This window comes from Mastigoproctus giganteus, chromosome 12, assembly GCF_048544385.1.
Source record: "Mastigoproctus giganteus isolate SK-2022 chromosome 12, ASM4854438v1, whole genome shotgun sequence".
Lineage (NCBI taxonomy): Eukaryota > Metazoa > Arthropoda > Arachnida > Uropygi > Thelyphonidae > Mastigoproctus > Mastigoproctus giganteus.
Window position 1 is genome coordinate 83913365 of NC_143586.1, and position 15013 is coordinate 83928377.

The 15013-nt window shown below is 37.2% G+C and overlaps 1 protein-coding gene across 6 annotated transcripts in view; it reads left to right on the plus strand.

Annotated features, from left to right (window-relative positions):
• The window catches only part of scrib (scribble planar cell polarity protein), a 1177936-nt gene that overhangs the window by 964690 nt on the left and 198233 nt on the right, over nt 1–15013 (plus strand). For all 6 annotated transcript variants that reach the window (XM_090386364.1, XM_090386369.1, XM_090386366.1 and 3 more), the window contains one exon: nt 10923–11055. In XM_090386364.1, coding sequence (XP_090242490.1) covers nt 10923–11055 — 133 coding nt within the window. The remainder of the gene's footprint in view (nt 1–10922; nt 11056–15013) is intronic.

A 15013-nucleotide genomic window follows, 5' to 3' on the forward strand; every position in this document is an offset into this window, starting at 1 on the left:
GAATGGTCAGAAAAATGGCATCTATGCTATAATCCAACAAAATGTAAGGTATTACAACTGGGGAAACAATAATCCCAAAATAACTTATTCACTTGGTGAAGTTCAACTAAACCCAGTACTGGAGGAAAGGGACTTGGGTATTATGATACGGTCAGACATGAAATTTTCTGAGCATTGTAAACATGTTGCAAGGAAGGCCCATGGTGTTCTATTGATGATCTATCAAACTTTTGCAAGTAGAGACAGGGACGTGATAATCCCATTATATAAGGCTTTTGTTAGACCACACTTGGAATACTGTGTTCAAGTATGAAGACCGCACCTAAAGAAAGACATCGAGCTTCTTGAAAGGGTGCAAAGACGGGTAACTCACCTGGTGAGATCGGCAAAAGGTTGACCTTATGAAGAAAGACTTCGAATATGTGGGTTGCAGAGTTTGGAAATTAGACACCTTAGAGGAGATTTAATTGAGGTGTTTTAAGGCTCTGAAAGGCATCAGTAAAATGAATGAGGACGAAAGTTTCAAGATTATAAATGATGCTAGAACTAGGGGACATAAATTCAAGTTATGGGAGTAAATGTTTAGATTGGACTGCAGGAAGTTTTATTTTAGCCAGCGAGTTATAAATTACTGGAATAACTTGCCTACATGGGTGGTAGAGGCTGACAGTTTGGGGAAATTCAAAGGTCATCGGGATAGTACCTTCGGGTGAGAGAAGTGCATAGGATGAGAGGTTTAATTTCCTTTTCTTTTATTAATTATTATTATTTATTTTTTTTTTTTATCATTGTTTTATTTGGGTTGGTTTTTTTTTTTTTTTTTCTTTCTGCTGCAGCATAAGCCCTAGACTTTCTTGCACCATGCAGCCATTACTAATACTAATATTCAGTACTTTACATTTGTCAATGTTAAACTTCAGTTACCACTTCTCAGCCCATCTGCCCAAGTTTTCTAGATCCTGTTGCAGTAGCACAACTGCAGTAGATGTCTTCATCATTGAAATCTTTTCTGATTTCTGCCAAACACGGTCATCCATTCATTTGTCATTATTGTATTTGCAGATCGAGATTCTCCACTAATTTTTGCATAAACAATGTTAGGCACCTTTGTAGCCAGGTGGGCAGGAGTAGCAGTGCACACGCTTCTTGATTAGACTGCGGTTCGAGCCCGTGACTACCAAATACGGAGGATGCGGAAAGGTCAGGGAATGACTACCGCACATCTCCGGAGCAATATGACCTTATTTGCTAATGCTCCTAGAAACCAAACAACAACATAAACAATGTTATGTCGGTTTTTAAATCGATAAAGCCATCCATTGTAACTCACAAAATCGTTGTGTCCAAATTGTTTAGCAAATTTTTCCACTTGAGCCTTCAAGATCAGACTGTCTATTGAAAATCTGGCACTTCTTTGTGTGGTGAACCATTGAAGCAATGGTTCATCAACGTTTTTAACCTCGCACTTTCTAAATTTTTTTTTTCTGGTTATGTTCTTTTCCAGTGCCGATATAGAAACATCTTTATTCTTCCACAATGTCGATGCAAGAAGACAAAGAAAACTTTTTACACACTTCAACATTTTTTTCACCACGTTCTAAATCACGAATAATTTCGACTTTTTCGCAAATTGAGAGAGACTTTCTTTTGTTAGTAGAAATGTTTCCATACGAAGGGTTTGTTTCTAACTGATTTTACTTTAAATTGATAAAGTGATCTGCACACAAAGTTCCTATAGGCCCCAAAATGCGTACAAACTTCCTAGAAGTCTCGAAATAAATTTATGGTTCAGTGAATATAAGACAATCTGTGAATAGGGTAATGCAACAAGTGGAACACCAACAATGCACTATTGTATAGCCCCAGTCCGTGGAGGACAAGGTCATAAACTGGCCGCTAATCCTGCACATAAAGCTAAGTCGCCCTTTTCATTTTCATCTATTCCAAGAATTGGATTTTTTTTGACTACCTGAGCAATTAAGAATGTTTGCATAGTTACCAAAATTTGTTCGGTATATCCGTGTAGTACATTCATTATAACAGTGAGCGATTGTATGGGAATACACATAAATTAAAATCATTATGGCTTTTTGCTCGTTACAGCCATGATCTTGTTATTTCCGTACTCGTTATAACCAAGTTCGGCTGTACTTTTCACTTCTGTTATATCTCACAAATTTTTTGTTTTGGTGCATTACACTCTTCTACATAAAAATATTACTTTATTTATTAAAAATTTTATATCTGTTGTATACCTTTCCTAAGAAATATTACATAATAAAAAAAAAATCTGTAAATATTTACTTATATGTTTATTTCTTTATGATGCATACATACTTTTGAAATTTACATAAAGTTCAATTCAAAAATAAATTTAAAGATATTGAATACAAAAGCATTAAGTTAATCTAGCAGCTTTACTCTACTGGAGGGGAGGCATTGTTTTTTTAAACAAGCCACCAATACCACCTTTGCTAAACATGGTTGCCATTGACAAAGGAAGTATTTATGAACATTTTGCTACATGCATACAGTACATAAAGCTTACAGAAGAATACTGTGGGCTGATTGATGTTCATTGTAAACAAGAACAAACATGCACCAGGAGGGACACTACTTTCACATGTGCCGCCTCCAACCCCCCTATCCACAACTTGAATTTTTTTCCACTTCAAACCTTACATAAAGTTACATTATTTGTATATTTGTACATATATATATATATATAATGTAAACTTGACTTTGTATATATATATTTTCTTGTATATATTTTCTTGTACATATATATAAAATTGAAGCTTAGAGAAACTGAAGTCAGAAAGTAGTTTCCTGAAGCAAAAAGATTACATTATAATTGTCAAAATTGATATGTTGCACCATGTCTACTTCAAAACTTCACATAATATATTTAAAGTAGTTAATTTGTGGGTATTTATTGCCTTTGCTACAATTGTAACACAGTATTAGGTTTCAAAAATCTGATAAGTATTTTTGTGTACAGATTTATAAAAAAAAACTGTATACAAGATGAATTTATACCAGTCAAAAGTTACATACAGAATTATCCCCCCCCCCCAAGTCATGGTTCTTTATTGTAGTTATTAATTCCTGAGGTTCCCTCCACTTGCATGCAAGAAGTCTTTTTTTTTTTTTTTTTTTTTGGCTGGTGCAGCATAAGCCATAGGCTTTCTTGCACCATGCGGCCAATACTAATACTAAGTGCAATTTTGTTGTTTGTATAATAATTTTGAAAACTGTTCAGTTTACAAATATTGAGTGTGTTCAATTTGATTTATGATAATATCTTTGTTATCATGGCCCTAAAAAGTTATTGCAGTATATTGCATCTTATATAAAGCTTTAGCATGATTTTTCTGCTAAATAAAATGTAAATTTATCTTAACCTTATCTTAATTTTGGAATTTTGCATTGTCTTGAACTTTGAAAGTAACTTTATATACGGGCCAAGAGTTACTAGTGAATTTAGACCGGATGAACAGATAGGGCCATTATGTCAGTTTTGATTTATTGTTGTTTTCATTCAATGATTCAGTCAATTTCTCTGCTTTAATTGGAGATTATATTCCTCTTTGAGTCCTATGTAACTTCATACTTCAGTTATACAGGGTGTCTCAAAAATATACGGCATAACTTCAGGAATGAGTTCCTCATATGTGGACAATAAAAATATTTTATATCAACATAGTTCTGGAAATGGTTGGTTCCTGAGTTATTAACCGGAATGTCTTATCTCCCGCAAGTGATTTTCTTCATCACAAGGTTCTGACAGAATCTGGTGGTTTTCCATTCTGACCATTTACTCAAATCAGGAGCAAGCGGATATGCACTTTACGTATGGTTTGGCAGACGGCAGTGCTTTGGAGACTCGTCGTTTGTACCACGAAAGGTTCCCAGAATGTAGATGTCCAGACAGAAAAGCATTTGAAGGTATCCATCACTGCCTTTGTGAACATGGAACCTTTACACCTCTTGCTGCCGACAGAGTTCTGAAGTAGAGGGGGTGGACCGACTGCTTGGCCTCCACGCTCAACTGATTTAAACCCACTAGATTTCTTATTGTGGAGCCATTGTCATTGGTGTATTCGAATCCTGTAGCTGATGTGAAAGCTCTCTGCAATCGAATTGTGACAGGTTGTGAGGCAATACGAAACATGCCAGGAGTTTTGCATCGTCTTCGCGAGTCCGTGAGACGTCGATATGAGGCCTGTATTCAGCAGAAGGTGGACATTTTGAACAATTACTATAAGGTGATGTGAACAGTTAAGTGTAATAGACAGACCTTCAAACTTGGAAACCAAGCATTTCTGGAACTATGCTGATATAAAATATATTTATTGTCTACATATGAGGAACTCATTCCTGAATTTATGGTGTGTATTTTTGAGACACCCTGTATAAGTCTTTAAAGGTAAACCCTTCTCCACCATTACTTATCCAGTTCCTCAAATGCAGATTCCTGATTTTCAATCTTATTTAACAAAAGATCCCTTGTTAAATTTTGAAAATGTCTGGATGATGTATTATATGGGGGGGAGAGAGAGAGAGAAAGTAGTAACTTCAATGGTGACTGAAGAGAAGATAGGTTGAACAGGACATGAAATGTATCTTATTAAAAATTTGTAAATATTGGAATATGATAAATTCAAAAATATTTAGATAACTCAAACGAAGTTTGCCTCATTTTTGTATTTAAAAATTCAGTCTTAAATCATAAAGAGGGTGCTCAGATAAAATATAGCATGCCATTCTGGAACACAAAATAAAGTAAAGGTAAGGCTTCTACACATTTGCCATTCTAATTGCATGTATTCCAGCATAGTGTAGCAAAAGCATATGGACTTAACAGCAGCCGCATCATGAGGTATTATCAAGAGTGTTCCAAACAGCATATTCCTGTTTTAATTTAATTAGCGCTTTAATTGTTGTAATAGTAATAGTTATCATTAGCATTAGCATTAGCATTAGCATTAGTAGAGGCATTTGATGCAAGAAACCAAGCTTATGCAGCATCAGCCAAAAAAAAAAAAAAAAAAAAAAAAAAAAGTAACATAAATAAATAAAAATAACCACTTCCACTTCACCCCTCTGTTCGTTCGAAATACCTGTCCAGCTGAGCCTTAAACTTATTTAGGCTATCAACTTCCACGACAAGGGATGGAAGTCTGTTCCACCCACCAACCACCCGCTGGCTAAAGGCAAATTTCCGCACATCTATCCTACATCTGTCTTTCCTCAATTTGAATTTATGCCCTCTCAGGTGATTTTTCTGAGTTAGAGGAAGAATCCCATCAGCATTGAGCATGCTCAAACCATTCAAGGCTTTGTACACCTCTATCAGATCACCCCGCTGGTGCCTAGTTTCCAGACACTGTAATTTGCAAAACTTAAGCCTTTCTTCGTAAGAGAACCCCTTTGTCCCATTCACCAATCTAGTTGCCCTTCTCTGTACTCGTTCCAGCAGCTCTACATCCTTCCTGAAATGAGGCCTCCAGGCCTGTATACAGTACTCTAGGTGTGGCCTGACCATTGCCTTATACAAGGGAATAATCACCTCCTTATCCCTGCTAGAAAAATTCCTATATATCATTGACAATACACCATGAGCTACTCTTGCAGCTCGTCTGCACTGCTCAGAGAACTTCATATCTGCCTGCACCACCACCCCCAGGTCCCTTTCATTCTCTACCACTGTCAGTGTAGTACCACAGAGTTGATACGTTGCTCTGGGGTTGCTGTTTCCCATATGTAGTACTTTACATTTGTCAATGTTAAACTTCATTTGCCACCTCGAAGCCCATCTGCTCAACCTTTCCAAATCCTGTTGCAGCAGCATAGTGTCAGTAGTGTCCTTGACAACCCTGCCAACCTTCGTATCGTCTGCAAACTTGGACATTAAGCCTGATATACCATCATCAATATCATTTATAAATACAGAAAACAATAAAGGCCCCAATACTGAACCCTGAGGGACTCCACTAATAACATTAGTCCACGATGAGCAGTGTCCATTGATTACCACTCTCTGTCTTCTCCCCCTCAACCACCCCTTTATCCATAGCAGCAACTTGCCTCCAATGCCACACTGCTCCAATTTGTGCAGCAGTCTTCCATGTGCAACAGTATCAAAAGCCTTTCTAAGATCCAAGTATATAATATCAAAGTTATTCCCTGCATCCAGTTCTTTTGTGACTGCATCATAGTATCCAATCAAATTGGTCAGGCAAGACTTCCCCTTAACAAAACCATGCTGTGTCCTAGCTATAACTGAAGTCTTGTCTAGATGATCCTGCAGTGCTTCTTTCACCAGTGCCTCCATTAATTTTCCGGGAACAGAAGTTAAACTCACAGGTCTATAATTACTTGTGTCAGCCTTTGATCCCCCTTTGTGAATTGGGGTCACATTTGCACATCTCCAGTCAATGGGTACCTCCCCTGAGTCCAAGGAAGCTCTCATAATTATGGCTAAGGGTTTGCTTACCTCCTTTGCTGCCTCCTTTAATATAACTGGATAGATCCCATCCACCCCAGGTGCCTTTCTTGTGTTTATCTTCAACAATTTCTCCTCCACTTTGCTCTCAGTTATTACAAGATTCTCTAGCTTACTGCTAGAGTTGAATACACCTCTGGCATTCCCCTCGCTGAATAACTCCTCATGTGTGAATGTCGATGCAAAATATTCATTTAGTTTGTTAGCTACCCGAGCAGGGTCATCAACAGTTGACCCATCGATCTCAAGTGGACCAATCTGATTCATCCCCTTCCTTCTAGAGTTTACATAAGTAAAGAACTCTTTGCTGTTTTTCTTCGCATCCCTTGCCAAGGATCTCTCGTAATCTGCCTTCGCCTGCCTAACCTCCTTTGTAACTTGGTTACAGATCAACTTGTATCTATCATAGGCATCCGTGTCACGTGTTAATTTGTATGTATCCCATGCATTTTTCTTCTCTGCCATATGCCTCATTAGTTCATCTGACAACCATTTAGGCCTAAACCTTGAACAATATTTCTTAGTTGGTATGTAAAGCCTAGTAGCTTCCACGATAAGTTCTTTGAATGCTTCCCATTTTGAATTTGCTGTTGGCAATATCATCAGTTGATCCCACTGTATAGAATTTAAATACTGTCTCAGTCCATTGTAGTCGCCTTTACGAAAGCAATACCCCTTCCCTTTACCCCTAATGGTAGTTACCTCTTTGAGTAACTCCCACTTCAGCACACTGTGATCACTGCCACCAAGTGGTTCATTTATCTGCAGATTCTTAATGCATGAAGAATCACTACTGATAATCAAATCAAGAGTATTACTCCCTCTAGTTGCCTCCCGAACATGCTGATGTAGAAAACAATCATCCAATAAATCCACAAAAGCCTTGCTACTGTGTGAGTGACCAGCCCCCAAATTCCAGTCAATATCTGGGAAGTTAAAATCCCCCATTATAAGACTCTCTGATTTACTGGCCCACTCTATTTCTCCGAACAGTTTCTTATTATACTCATCAGAGTCATTAGGCCTATAGCACACTCCTACTCTCAATTTTGATCTCCCAATGCTTATGTCACACCAAACTGACTCGACACTGCACTGTCCAGCGATGTCGACTGGCTTCACTTCCTTGGATTTTATGTGTTTCTTAATTAATAGCATAACCCCTCCTCCCTTCCTATCCTGTCTATCCTTTCTGTACACATTGTACTCCCCAAATTCCAGTTCTGCATTTCTTATATCTGTGTGACACCATGTCTCTGAAATCCCCACAATATCTGCCTTTGATGTTTTGAGCAATACCTCAAATTCATCAAATTTATTTACTAAACTCCTAGCATTGGTGTACACACAAGTATACATGCACCTGTTCTTTTTCTTAGCTACCCTAACACAACCCATGTGTTTACTTGTACCCCAATGATTCCCAGCAGTCTCTGAAATATCCTGCATCTTATTTTCCAGGCTGCGGCTCATTCCAATAGAAGCAGTGCAAGAATCACTTTCACCTCTGCCAGTGGCTACTGTTAATCTATTAGTCCTTGTATCCCCCCAATCTAGCAGTTTTCCGATCCACCTAACATTGCCTCGATAGCATCAGCAAACATTCTTGCACCCTTTCTATTTAAGTGTATCCCATCCCTGTAGAAGCAGTCTCTCCTGTTAACAAGTACAGACCAGGCTGAAAAAAATTCTACCCCTTGAGCCCTGCACAATCTTTCCAGGGCCGAATTGATTGACAGGGCCCTCATCATATACTCCCTCCTATCGTGTCTGGGCAGAATTGCCCACGAATTGCCCAGATCATGGCGTGTGATGCAAGAAAGCAAGCGTATGAGCTTATGTAGCATCAGCCAAAAAAAAAAAAAAAAAAATTCACACAACCATTTCCTCTAAATGTTTGTCCAGTTCCACCTTAAATTCATTTAACCTATAAACTTCCACAACGATAGATGGAAGTTTTTTCCAGCAATTAACCACCCACTGGCTAAAGGCAAATTTCCACACATCAATTCTACAGCTGTCTTTCCTCAATTTCCCCTTAGGTTTGTAATCTGAACAAGTGGAAGAATCCAATCAGAATTCAGTGTGTTCAACCCATTCAACCCTTATACACCTCAATCAGATCACGTCGCAGGTGCATAGTCTTCAGCTGCTGCAATTTGCAGAACTTAAGCCTCTCTTGGTAAGAGAATCCCTTCATTCCCCTCACCAATCTTGTGCCCTTCTCTGTACACGCTCAAGCAAATCTACATCCTTCCTAAAATGAGGCCTCCTACACAGTACTCAAGGCGTGGCCTGACCATTACCTTATACAGAGGGACAATCACCTCCATTTCCCTGCTAGCAAAATTCCTGCATATCATTGACAAAACCCCATGACCTGCTCTGGCACAATTACTCCCAGCTCTTTTTCATTTTCTACCACTCTAATTGTAGTACCACATAGTTAGTACATTCTGGGGTTACTTCTACCCATATGCAGTACTTTGCATTTGTCAATGTTTAAATAACTTCAGTTGCCACTTCTCAGCCCATCTTCCCAAATTTTCTAGATCCTGTTGCAGTAGCACAATGCCATTACTGTCATTAACAACCCTGCCATCCTTTCTATCATCTGCAATCTTCAACACTGAGCCTGATATACTTTCATCAATATCATTGATAAATATACAAAACAACAAAAGGCCCAATACCAAACCCTGGGGGACACAACTAATAACATTAGTCTGCAAAGAGCAGCACCTATTGATTACTATCCTCTGTCTTCTCCCACTCAACCATCCCTTTATCCATTGTAGCAACTTACCCTTAATACCATTCTGCTCCAATTTGTACAGTAGCCTTTCATGCGCAACAATGTCAAAAGCTTTCCTGAAATCCAAGTATATGATATCAAAATTATTTTTTGCATCCAGTTCCTTTGTAACCACATCATAATCCAATCATTTGTCAGACAAGACTTTCCCTTAACAAACCCATGCTGTGTCTGAATTATTGCTGCAATCTTGTCTAGGTGATCCTGCAATGCATCTTTAACCAGTGACTGCATTATTTTACCCGAACCGAAGTTAAACTAACTAGTCTGTAATTACTCATGTCACCCTTCGATCCCTCTTTGTGAATTTGGGATACATTTGCAAATCTCTAGTCCATAGGGACTTCCCCTTAGTCCAAGGATGCTCTCATAATTATGGCTAAGGGTTTGCTTACTTCCTTTGCTGCCTCCTTTAATATAACTGGATAGATCCTATCTACCCCAGGTGCCTTTCTTATGTTTAACTTCAACAATTTCTCCTCCACTTTTCTCTCAGTTATTACAAAATCATTAAGCACCCTACTACAATTTGATAACCTTCTGACATTTTCAATCCTTAATTACTTCTCATGCGTGAATGTAGATGCAAAATACTCATTCAGTTTGCTTGCTATCTGAGCAGGATCATCAACAGTTGAGCCATCGATATCAAGTGGACCAACCTGATTCATCCCCTTCCTTTTAGAGTTTATATAAGTAAAGAAATTCTTGCTGTTTTTCTTAGCATCCTTTGCCAAAGATTTCTCATAATCTGCCTTCACCTGCCTAACCTCCTTTGTGACTTGATTACAGACTAGCTTATATCTGCTATAGGCTTCTGTGTCGCCTGATAATTTATATACATCCCATGCATTTTTCTTCTCTGCTATGAGTGTCATTTTTTATTGGCACCTCCGTAGCCAGGTGGGCAGGAGCAGCAGTGCGTAGCACACGCTTCTTGATTAGACCGGGGTTCGAGCCCGTGTGCCACCAAATACGGAGGATGCGGAAAGGTCAGGAAATGACCACCGCATATACCCGGAGCAATACGGCCTTAGTTGCTAAAGCTCCAAAAAAAAAAAAAAAAAACCAAACCAACGAATGTCATTAATTCATTTAAAACCATTTAGGCCTAAACCTTGAACAATATTTTTTTAAGAGGTATGAAACGTTTAGTAGCTTCCACGATTAATTCCTTGAATGCCTCCCACTTAGACTTTGTTCTTGGTAATATCATCAGTTGGTCCCACGGTACAGAATTTAAAAACTGTCTGAGATCACTGTAGTTACCTTGCACTGTGCCAATTTTATCTTTTGCCTCTTTGTAATGAGTTGATTGGTTTTATAACGTGATGGAAGTCGTATTACCTCAAAGATATGATTAGTTTAATAAGCAATATATATTTATGATTGTGGTATATAATATTATTTTATCCAGCCTAATTAAAATTTACAAGAATTTGAATTGCCATTATTCAACCATTCGGCTACTTCCGCATTTGGCAGCAAAATTTTGATTGTAATATTGTTAGTTATGCTTTTTTTTTTTTTTTTTTTTGTATAGTTTCTGGAACATTTATTACACTTTTGGCTAATTCATGCAAATTTGACAATTTTTAGGCAAAAAATTGTTAATGACCAAGCAACAGCTTCTGTCTTGCAAAGATACTGATGAAGAAACTGTTGTTTTTGACAACAATACTAATGGTATTTTGACCAACCATACTGCAGAACAAAAATCTCAAAAAATCAGGTAGATATGCATTAAATTTTGTATTAAAAGTGTTTTCACTATTTTAATATTAGTTACAGTTGTCCCTCTCTACTATGTAAAAAATGCAGAATTTCTAAATTATAAGCAGTCTGCTGATTTTTATAAAGTATTGCCTTTTGTTGTCTGCTTCATACCTAAACTTATAAAACAGAGCCCACCAAAATGAATATACCAAATAGAAAATGTATAAACTTTTATTATGACATATCATAAAAACTCAAATATCTTCATGTTTGTCAATTTTAATTATTCATGATTAAAAGCTTATTTTTACTTAGCAAACATCAAAAGTCTAATGTTTAGAAAGCAGTGCAAAATCATAAAACAAGGTTGATAGAGCATCTGTGAGTCTTGGATAACAATGGTTAAAGTGAATAAGTTAGTGGATGTCTAATTATCATTACTTCACCAAAACAAGGGATGCTATCACCCCTTAAAATTTCTGTGTTATCTGCACTTTGATCTTTAAACTTCTTTATAAAGGGTTCTGTGAACAGAGGCATATAGAATGTTTAACCTAATTGACTTATTATTCTTGTAAACAATTCACATTCTGCCTTTATTCTTTCAACAGTTTCTTTGCACTTCAAGAAAATATGCCACCCAGTACCAGTTCTAATGAAAGTTCTAATGACACTTCACCTATAATTATTGACTTGCTAACACCATTTCATCCAAAACCATTCCACTAAGTGACTAAAATAAAGAAAGCTTGCACAAGAAGCATGCAAAAGTTTGATGAAATTTACTGGTAAAACTACTTTGCCATAACGGCATTTGTATTGTTGCTCGCTTGATAAACAGGCAGTGGGTGTTATCGGTCTGGAGTAGAAGTTGAATCCCAAAGGAGCTTGAAAACCTCCTGAAGTGAGTGGTGGGGGTAACCTGACCTTTTATCTTTAGAATAACGAACAGAGTCATATTGGAGGTTCTGGCGTCATAAAAAATGTTCTTAACGTAGTTTCACCGGTAAACTTTTTCGAAGCTTGCCATGCTTCTCATGTGGGCTTCCTTTGCCTTTTTTTTTTTTTTTCTTAATAAACAATTTATCCACTAGTCCACCAGTGATTTAAAAAAAAAAGGTCAGGTTACCCCCCCCACTTCAGGAGGGTTTCAATCTCCCATGGGATTCAATTTCTACTCCTGACCAATAACACTCACCGTCTGTTTACCGAGCAAGCAACAATACAAATGCCGTTATGGCAAAGTAGTTTTACCGGTAAATTTCATCAAACTTTTGCATGCTTCTCATGCAGGCTTTCTTTACCTTCACCCACTAAGTAATTTCAACTTAGCCAAGTGGTCAGGCACAAGGGTACAGAAGCACACACGTTTTGAGTGGACTGTGGTTCAAACCACATGACTGGCTAAATATGGTTAATGATTGATTCCTTGTCAAAATAATTAATGTAATCTCCTCTGACCTAGCTTGTGCCACAGTATAAATAAGAACTTTTTTTTTATACATTAATTTCACCCAATCTCCTATTTACTTATATGTAGACAAAAAAATGTGAAATATATTTATTTGCAGGTTTTCCTAACATATAGGGTAAAATTATGATTGCGCATATAAAGAGCACATGTTATCTGGTTACTTATTTTATATTCCTTGTATCAGAGCATTACATTATTGTTTGGCATCTTTACATTACTGTTTTGTATTTCAAAGGGAAAAGGTAATGAGCAACCCTAAGTCCACAGTTGCCAAAATTCATAAAATTAGATATTATTGACTTTTTATGGCATATATTAATATAGAACAAATTTTTTTTACAGAAAGACCAGTATTTCTAACTGTGATTAAAACTTAAGCTTGTTGATATCTTGATATTGTTGATTTTTGTAGATATTGTATTCGATTGTATGAGGTATTATGTTTTATTGTATTAGATATTGTAGATATTTTAGTCCAATCTTCTTTTTTAGGCAATTTTAAAAAAAATGAGATTTCTTAAATTGCAACTAATATGATACTTTTTCTTTCAAAATAAAATAAACTCTGAATTCTAAATGAAGGCAATAAACAGTGATGAGAAGTGAAATTTATATTATAATTTTTAAAAATGTCCAGGATTAAGTCCACTAGTATCAACTAATTTAAAATTATTCTGATGTTTCCCATACAATGGATATATACTCTTACTAAATGGACATGCTTTCTGATCAGAAGCATGATCCCTCCCCCACAACTTCTGCTATGTCCATGTTACATGCTCTTAGCATATTCAACCTCTATATTTAGTATATCAGAGTGGCATGATGATTCTAATATTTCTATTTTTATTTTGTCAGTATCCATTGATTTACCCAATATTTACAATTCATTGCATTTATTAACTGTACTTCAAGTACACTTAATAAATGCGAACATGTCAGGTTTTGTCCTTTTATATTATTTGTCCCAACACGTCTCATGTTGTTACTTAGCATTAGGATTAGTAGAGGCTTGCGATGGCAAGAAAGCAAGCTTATGCAGCGTCAGCAAAAAAATAAATAAACCCTTCCCATTTCACCCATCCATTCATTTCAAATGCTTGTCTAGTTCTGCCTTCAATTTATTTAAGCTGTCAACCTCCACAATAACAGATGGAAGTTTGTTCCAGCAATCAACTACCCGCTAGCTAAAGGCAAATTTCTGCACATTTATTCCACAACTGTTTTAATCCAATTTCAGTTTATGCCCCCTCAGGTTTGTAATCAGAGCAACAGGAAGAATCATATCAGCATTGAGCTTGCTCAATCCATTCAAGGCCTTATACACCTCAATCAGATCACTCACAGGTGCCTAGTTTCCAGAGGCTGAAATTTTTCAGAAATTAAGCCTTTCTTCATAAGAGGACCCCTTTATTCACCTCACCAGTCTTGTTGCCCTTCTCTGTACTCTTTCTAACAACTCTACATCCTTCTTAAAATTAGGCTTCCAGACCTGTATGCAGTACACAAGGTGTGGCCTGACCATTGCCTTCTACAAGGGGATAATCACCTCCTTATCCCTGCTCACAACATTCCTGTATATCAGGAATGTTGTGAGACTTCATCTGTATCTGTAAAATTTTACAGATACAGATGACGATTTTCCTTAATCTGTAAATTTTTAATGCATGAATAATCACTGCTGATAATCAGATCAAGACTGTTAATCCCTCTGGTTGCCTCTCTAACATGCTGCTGCTGTAGAAAATAATCATCCAATAAATCCACGGAAGCCTTGCTAGTGTGCAAGTGACCAATCCACAAGTTTCAATCATTATCTGTGAAGTTAAAATCCCCCATTATAAGACATCTGCTTTACTGGCCCACTCTGTTTCTCTCTATAATTGTTCATTGTACTCATCAGAGTTATTAGGCCTATAACAAACTCCTACCCTCATTTTTGCTTTCCCGGTGCTTACACTAAACTGACTCAACATTGCACTGTCCATCAATGTCAACTAGATGCACTTCCTTAGATTTTGTGCGTTTCTTAACTAACAGCATAACCCCTCCTCCCTTCCTATCCTGTCTATCCTTTCTGTACACATTATATTCCAAATTCTTATTCTACATTCCTAATATTTTATCATATTTTAAGGGCACGAAAGTGGATGTTGTTGTTGTACCCGTTGGAGCTAATGATATCAAGAGTAAGAGATCTGCAGATTTACTCAACAAGTACAGGTCAATGTTGAAAAAAAAAGTCACGAGTTAGGGTTGAACTTGAAAGTGTCTGCAATTCTGCCCAGACATGATAGGAGAGAGTATATGATGAGAGCCTTGTCAATCAATTTGGCCCTGGAGAGATTGCGCAAGGCTCAAGCGGTAGAATTTTTTTCAGCCTGGTCTGTGCTTGTTGACAGGAGAGTCTTCTTCAGCAGGGATGGGGTACACTTAAATAGAAAGGGTGCAAGAATATTTTCTGATGCTATCGAGGCAGTGTTAAGTGGGTCGGGAAACT